The sequence below is a fragment of the Diorhabda sublineata genome, chromosome 7, assembly GCF_026230105.1.
Source record: "Diorhabda sublineata isolate icDioSubl1.1 chromosome 7, icDioSubl1.1, whole genome shotgun sequence".
Lineage (NCBI taxonomy): Eukaryota > Metazoa > Arthropoda > Insecta > Coleoptera > Chrysomelidae > Diorhabda > Diorhabda sublineata.
This window is the reverse complement of record NC_079480.1, coordinates 16,097,721-16,105,776: the sequence shown is the minus strand read 5'-3', so window position 1 is coordinate 16,105,776 and position 8,056 is coordinate 16,097,721. Positions and strand designations below refer to the sequence as shown.

At 31.2% G+C, this 8,056-nt stretch overlaps 1 protein-coding gene across 3 annotated transcripts; it reads left to right on the top strand.

The window, feature by feature from the left end:
* Positions 1 to 3,317: 3,317 nt before the first annotated feature.
* Positions 3,318 to 5,713, top strand: LOC130446460 (RWD domain-containing protein 4). Of its 3 annotated transcripts, none has more exons than XM_056782733.1 (4): positions 3,318 to 3,544; positions 3,599 to 3,708; positions 3,805 to 3,994; positions 5,147 to 5,499. In XM_056782733.1, the coding sequence occupies exons 1-4, from the start codon at positions 3,542 to 3,544 to the stop codon at positions 5,312 to 5,314; spliced, it is 471 nt and encodes a 156-aa protein (XP_056638711.1). In that variant the 5' UTR covers positions 3,318 to 3,541; the 3' UTR covers positions 5,315 to 5,499. The 3 variants fall into 3 exon arrangements, with proteins under 3 accessions (XP_056638711.1, XP_056638709.1, XP_056638710.1); XM_056782731.1 differs by having other exon boundaries at positions 3,333 to 3,537; positions 5,147 to 5,713; XM_056782732.1 differs by having other exon boundaries at positions 3,333 to 3,537; positions 5,150 to 5,670.
* The last annotated feature ends 2,343 nt before the right edge of the window (positions 5,714 to 8,056 follow it).

Sequence of the window (8,056 nt, the reverse complement as noted above, 5' to 3'; positions counted from 1 at the left end):
TATAACTGAAATTAAAATAAATGAGGAGTTCATTTTTTATTAATTTATTAAATGTTCTATTAATGATGTTCTGTTTCTATCCTCCCGCCACTTAGCATTAATTACTGAGGTAGCAGGAACTGAAAGTAGATATGAGACAATTTTAGTTATGTTTGTAAATTCTTCTGAAGTGTTTACTAATAAATGGCTCCACTTTTGACTTTTGGTCACTACTCATTCGAAAAAAGTCTTTGTCTTATGATATTTTTTCATAAATTACTTTGCAATTTGTTAATTCTGAATAAAATCTATGTAGAAGTGGGGCTCCACTCCAAAGTTACTCCAAAAATTTTTTCGCGCATGTAGGGTTGTTTTTTACTGAAAGTACTTTAATGGTGGGAGAGACACATATTTTCCGTTACAACTCATTATCTTATGCATATTGAATGTAAATAATTATTATTCAATCATGTCGGAATACGCAGACATCTAGAGCAATAGCACATGAAGTTAGGTTAGGTTCGGCTAGATTAGGTTGGGTTAGGTCAATCGTTGAAAGCTTATCGTGAAAAATGTATGTATTTCTTCCACGTAATATTATAGATATCAAGGACGTGACAGTTAATCATACTTATAATTTCTGGATCCTGATTCCGGTGCATACATCCAATACGTGGAGCGAGTGAGGCGTGACGCAAGTGATAATATGTCAAAATATATGGCCGCCATCGCGAAATTTGTGTTTAGACGCCGTTATGCTAACCACATTGATCGCTTGCATACGTTGGCTACAGCGACTCGTGATTTTCATATTAATGTAATTGTTAATTATTTTATAATTGTTTATAATTCATAATAAGAAATAAAACAACTTTTTATTGTTGTTTAAAGAAATCATGAAACAGTAAACTAAAATTATGTTGAAAATGAGAAATTTTTTTTTGATCACTCCTAAAAAAATATTTACCCTACCTCAATATAACTTATTATATTCCCTAAAAGGATCTGAAATGCGACAAAAACTTTTTGGGGTAAGTTTGGGGTGGAGCCCATCTTCTAAATATTTACCATTTAGATTAACTATAATTTTCTCGAAATAATTAAATGTGAAGAATTAGATGACAATCCGCTAATTAAAGAAAGCAAGTAAGTCTGATTGAAATCGAACCGTTTCTCTATATACAAATTAGCCTTATCAATAAAAAGTATGAAGTTATTAATAGTTCCATTAAAAATTTCTTGAAAAACCTTAACATTTTTTGTCTGAATTAGCTCAGTCTTTAAGCCAGTCATAATGTTATAAACATCTAAAATAGGTATCCCACTTTTTTCATTGTTTTATTGAAAACGTTTAATATACGACTAACATAAAGAAGGTAATTATAAACTACATTATTTTTCCAACATTAAATTTTGTATAATTGACAGTCAACATCCAAACTAACAAAGTAGTTAGAAATTGGTTACCAACTAAATAAAATTTTATCAATTGCTGGTAGAAGAACAGCCAACGAGTTCCTGCGTGTCTTTTTATTTCATGAAACTCTCCCTCAGCAAGCGCTACAAATCTTTTTAATTCTTCTCTTTTGCATACAGTTTTACTGACTTGTGGACAATATGGGGATGACAATTTCTTCTTATTATGTCTGACACAACCTCTAATATATTTAGATATAATGAATGATTATGTCCAAAATTTGTATTTGTATTGTCAGCACTAAAATAAGATAATTGACTGAAAGGAAATTGATAAGACTCTAAGGAGTTTTTAATGGCTAAAAATATTCTTTCAGCTGATTTATCTGGATTTTTATAAAAATCAATTAATTTTTGTTGTATTCCATTTTTAGGATTAAAATATTGAACTACCAGAAGAAAACAATTTCATATTTTTTTTATTCAAGGCATCAGTTTGTAGACAGTAAAATACTTTGTCTTCAAGTAACTGGTCAATAACAGACTGCAAGGAGTGTGGGCCAAAAACTTCGGTTACTAATGTCTCCATGTTTCTCCTTACCAATCGTATGTTAGTGGCTGTTTTGGAATCAACATAGATTTTTTTTATTTCTCCCATATAATTACAATATATCCAGTAGAGTGAGGATAAAAAGTAATTTGAATGACTAAAAAGGTATGGGTATGGAAGCAATTATTAGCGAACGATTTGATTATAAGCCTAGGGAAGATTCTATCTGTAGTTGGTTCGTATTAATTCCTTTTACAATCAAAAAATCTAATAAATCAGGCAGTTTTCTTAGATCGTTGGTCTAATAGGTTTCTATACCTGCGAATAGTTCTATATGTTTGGTGTTTGCTGCTCTGGAGCACCCCTGGGTATGTTTGGCGTTTCGATTTCCACCAGCTATGTATTTCCCTCTTAATGTTTTAAGAAATTTCTCATAATCTAGTGTTTTATTATTATACTTGAGGGGACAGTAGGTAGCTGATATTACTATGCTACCCGCATGAGTCTGAAGGCAAATTGTCGTGATTTGTAAGTTTTCTCTTTTATCCTATGCTTCGAGTGTGTGATGTTCAAGTTTTTCTATAACAATAATAGCGCTATCTTCGTGAAAATAGATAATATATTTTTTTCATACTGTATTGTAAAGTCGACTTTACAGTACTAATTTGAGTGTGGAAAATAGCACTATCGATTCGAGTATACAATCTTAGACTGGAACAATACTAAACTGGACCAGTACATGCCAGTTCATGAGTGTATAGAATTAGTTGGATCGGATATAGTGCAGAGAGCAATGGAGCATTTGTTGATTGTTGTATTTGAGGTTATTTGTGTGATTTAGGCTTTTTTTAGTATTAGCAATAATGGAAATCGATTTAATACTTTTTAATATTTTACATTTGTCCGATATCAAAGATGTGGTGCCACCGTTTCCAGAAATGTTATTTGAGGATAATAATGATAAGAAAAAATATATAAATGTAGAATAGTCTATAAAATAGATGCATTAAAATAGAAATATATATTAAATCTAATCTATTAATTGATTTTTCGTATTTTTGCTATCTCTTCAGTGTTTTCCATTGTTACCTTGTCTTCTTATTCTATGAATATATCGGCTGAATACATCGGATATTCCGTAGACTTCCATAGAAAAACATCTCACTCTTTTGCACTATATTGATTACATTTATTGCACTGCACTGGCTGAACTGACTCTACACCCAGTGCAAGTAGTACAGTGATCTGGGTGAACTAGTTCTCTGCACTCCTACTAAGAACAGCGACACTAGCGCTGGTTCTACTACAAAGAACGCTTTAGTGTACACCAGCTGAACTAGTTCTGCGAGTGCAGCTACTGAGAGCAAACGTATGGAAATTCTATTTCTATGGTTTTTCTGTATTTGTAGGTTATAGTATATTTTAGGTCATTTTTTTTTTATTTTTTATCAGAAAAACATGATTTTGTGATTAATTATTATGTAAATATGTCTGAAAAAGAGCTTCAAGAGGAAGAAAGAGAAGCGTTATCTTCTATATATGATGGTGATGATTTATTTAAAGAAATTGATGAAAGTACATATCAATATAAAGTAAATGGCTAGTATTGAATCAAATATATTCAATATTATATTATAAAAATATTGTTTTTAGTATGGAGAAAACAATACTAATAAATCATTTGTATTAGAAATAAAATGGGGCGAGCTCTATCCAAATGAATTACCTGTAATTAATATGGACACATTCTACAATAAACATATGTGAGCATTTTGGTAGATTTCTGATTTAACTGTCGCTATTTTCCATTTTATGCACTTTGCTGATTTTCTAGTTTGATATTGTTATTAAATTTGCAGAGTAACCCATGTAAAGCAGAAAGTTGTAGAAACATTAAGTAATGAAGCTGAACAGTATTTAGGCATGTCAATGACCTATTCTTTATTTGAATTTTTGAGAGAAAAATTTGAAGAATTAATTAATGAACAACCAGATGAACCCGAAAAAATGGGTATTGAGAAATTGTGTATTTCTGAAACAGAACAACAGGTACTAACTTGATATTAGAATTCAAACACCAGAAATCTGAATTATTTAATTCATTTCTTGCATAGAGTTTTCTTATTGAGTTGAATGTGATTTATAGTAATCTATGTTTATGGGGCAACTTTTCTTATTTCATTACATGTATGCATTTAAATTTTATATTATGGTACGATATATAACTCTTTGTTTGTGCCCAGAAAGTTGTATAATCTGCATGCATTTCAGCTTTTTAATTATTTAAAGTGTATAGTAAATATCTAGAGAGACTAAAATTAGTGTTCAAAATGACCTCTGTAATACTTTTGTTTTTTTTGCGGAAAAATTTAGTAAAGGGTGGAGAAAATAAATATCGGCAAGTGCAGATATTAATATTGCATAAAAAAATAATTTCCGATTTTGAAACTCGCTCTTTACTTTGTTTGGTGAACATGCTACAGGAAATGATCCTGTCTGAGTTTGGAAAAAATTTACAGTATGAATTACGATAATAGCGATTCTACTGATGTAAGAAGTGCCGGGCAAACATCTATTGCTGCTTTTATTTTTAATTAAAGTTTCTTTACTACAAGCTTGCAGATATTTTTTGTTATTTTCGGTTGTGTGCACAGATACTTTGTGATTTTGTACAAGTCCGCTAATTCCTCCAAAAATCATATGTATGAGAGCTACTATGAGCTACACCTCTTTCCCAGTTTGCCCAAAAAAACTTAATACTTCAATATTAATTATACATAATTAGCTATAGATGTTTTTTGGTTTGTTAGACTATATAATTGAATATTACTTTTACCATTTCTTGCAATATGAAGTTGTATTCAAGTTTTTTTTTCGTTTACATTTGAGATTATGATTGAGGGAGCATATATACTTGATATATATTTTCTTCTTTTGACTGCAAGCTCAAATGGCATATTGAATCTAACATAAAAGTTCTCACTATTTTTTTTTAATTGGTCATATGACTATGGGAAGTAATTATTTTTTCCTTGATAAACGCTCAAAATCTGGTTTAAAAGCTAGTTTTAAACTGTAAGAGGTGTAAATAAGAATTTCCATCTCTATACTTATTTACTGGCTTTGCATAATATATATCTTTCCAATTTTCTCATCAGTCATAAAATATTAATTCTGTAACTGCATATACTTTTGCTATAGCAGGGAACATTCAAGAAAGAAAGGAAAGAACAACTAACAAAAGCACAGAAGAGAAGACAATGGAATAGAATGGATGCAAAAGGTGAAAAGCCCAGGGGATGGAATTGGGTTGATATTGTAAAGCATTTGTCTCAAACTGGTTCCAAAGATGAACAACCTATTTCATAAAAATGTTATTCTTGTGTCTGTTAACAATAAAATATATCCAATACCTATGATTATCTTCCTTTAACATACATTTTGATTATCAACTGTAACGGGAAAATCGAAAAACATTATTTTTTTAATAGATATGTCCCTTAATCAAAAAAATATTAGGAATAGAAAAAGCCCACTTAATGTAAGTAATTTTTAATAGTGTAATACTTTTTACACAATGTACATATTTGTACTGTATATATTGTGGGATTGTGGCGAAATTAAACAGCAAAGTGTACTACTTTTAATATATTTCCAAGCTTTTGAATACCTATGTATTCATTATCGGTGACTGAAATTATGGTCAAAGTACAATTTAAAAATATCAAATATTAAAGTATAAAAATAATAAAAACTACTTACGGTGTTTTAAATTTTGTTGTTTCTTTTAAAAAACATTCCTTGAATTCAAAAATCAATATTCAAATTAACGCTTAATAGAAATATTAAGCTTATTGATTCTGGTTACTATAGGAATTTTTATTAATTTTCTTGGTTAGATTCTGAATGACATTGAATTTTCATAGGATGGGTCGTGATGAATGGAGCTGATTATTTATTGGTTCGACAGATAAAAATTTGACGTTTCGTCAACAGAATAGACGGTTTAGAAATATTCTATATCAAAATAAAAGATTTCTACTATTCACCTCTGAAATAATTTTGAAATTCAGTATGTCGAAAATGTACTTCGCCGTTCTTCAAAGGGGAAAACAACTACTTTCCTGGCTAATACCTCGACGAATATTGAATTACAACTCCTCTGAAGAATGTGATGTCAATCGACCCTTTTGTCGATATTAATATCCCCAATGGGTCGCAATTGCAAGGGGAGGTTGTAACTACTAACTAGTTTAGACGTTATTACGTCAGAGATTTTTAACAACCCTTGTTCGGGCTTGGGACCCGAACTGAAAACAACGTCAAAAAGGTAGCAAATTGGTCAAGTAGAAATCTGGCGTAGTCGCCGATAATATAGATTCCGATGGTAAATGAGGAGTGTAAAATGTATCTAAATTAAACATTTCTACATAAATAAATAAAATTTTGCTGTCTCCATTCTTGTCAATGTTTTTCTACCCACCCTTCTTTTGATTATGGCTTCAAAGTGGGAGCCGAAACGTCGAGATTTTTCAAAATTGAATATTTAACACTACATAAATTTGAAAATTTAATTGATTAAATTATTATAAATTTAACTTTAAGTTTTTATGTCTTGTTTATCATTAATTGATGATTTATTTTGTTTTATAAAGATCATTTTTTTGATTGTTAACTTTTGATAATTTTTATCTTGAATTAATATTTTGTATTGCTTAACGCCAGTTCTCTATTCCTATTTTTTCTAGATCTCTACATGCTTTTATTCATTTTTTCCCGTGGAGGCCCTATTTTCCTTTTCGCCCCTTCACCCTTAATAATGATCTTTTCACCCAACTATCTTTGTCCATTCTTGTTCTATGCCCCATCCATAGGAGTCTGCTGGCTCTTACCAAATATCCTATCTCAGCTTCACCATACAGTGCTTTTATCTCTGCGTTCGTTCTTCTCCTGTACTCCTCCGAAAATCCTTCTTAGTACCTTTCTCTCCCATATGTTTATTTTGTTGTTTTCTGTTTTGTTCATGGTGCAGCACTCGCTGCCATACAGAACCGTTGGTTGTATAACTGTCTTGTAAATGCATAACTTGGCGACTCTTGAAATATTTTTGATCTTAATAGGGCTCCAAACGTTTTCTTCCTTCTCGCTAGTCTTTTGTCGATTTCCCTGGTTTTTTCTCCTTCGTTTCTCACTCTCACTCGTATTCGACTCTATACTCTCTGTTTTGATTTGTCGTCACTTTTAATTGGTTAATCAAATCCATTCCCATCTTCATATATTCGGTCTTTCGTTTATTATGTGTAGTCCATCTTCTTATGCTTTCTTTTCAAAGAGTAGAAACTAGAAACATTTTCTCTAGTTCCATTTTAGTTGTACAGTTGAGTCAGACTAATCTGAACGAATTGATACCGAACACTGTTCGGATTATCAGAAATAATTAAAATAATCAATAATAATGCAATTTAATGTGTCCGTAGTGTTATACTATGAACGATTACACACAAAAACCAGTTTCAATAAGCTATTTAATAATATTAGAGTAATATTACATGCAGCAGTCACGTGACAATACTGTGCACTCTCCTCCACTTATAACTCAAGAACCAATAACCTAAATCTGGTCAGTAGTCTGATTTGCTTTTGCTTGTACTGCGGTCAGTCACCTATGCTGTGAAATCGTGTTGAGTAAGTCTGAAGGTAGAGTAGTGTAGTGTTTTTTGTTTGATGTGTTCTTTTTGAATGTTTAGTGTTTTTAAGTGTGGAAGGTAATTGAAATGGCTTCTAAACATAACACATTAACACTTAAGGACAAACTGGAATCATTAAAACGTTTGGATAGCTGTGAAAGTGTCACAAAACTAGCAAAACAATTGAACGTTGGCAAAGCCACAATATGTGTGCAAAGCTTTAACAATATGACAAAGTTGACGAACCATTGTTTTTGTGGTTCTCTCAAAAAAGGGGAACTTCTTTAAATGGGCCTATAGTTCAGAAAAAAGCTATGCAGTTGAACATGCTATTAAATGGCGAAAATTCATTTACTACCTGCACCGGTTGGTTTGACCGTTGGAAAAAGCGTCATGGTATACTCCAGTTAACTAGAATTGGAGA

Coding starts and splice junctions, on each gene's coding strand:
- LOC130446460 (XM_056782731.1), top strand. CDS start 3,433: ATGTCTGAAAAAGAGCTTCAAGAGGAAGAAAGAGAAGCGTTATCTTCT. Junction 3,538..3,598: donor AAAGTACATATCAATATAAA/GTAAATGGCTAG, acceptor TATTGTTTTTAG/TATGGAGAAAACAATACTAA. Junction 3,995..5,146: donor TTTCTGAAACAGAACAACAG/GTACTAACTTGA, acceptor CTTTTGCTATAG/CAGGGAACATTCAAGAAAGA.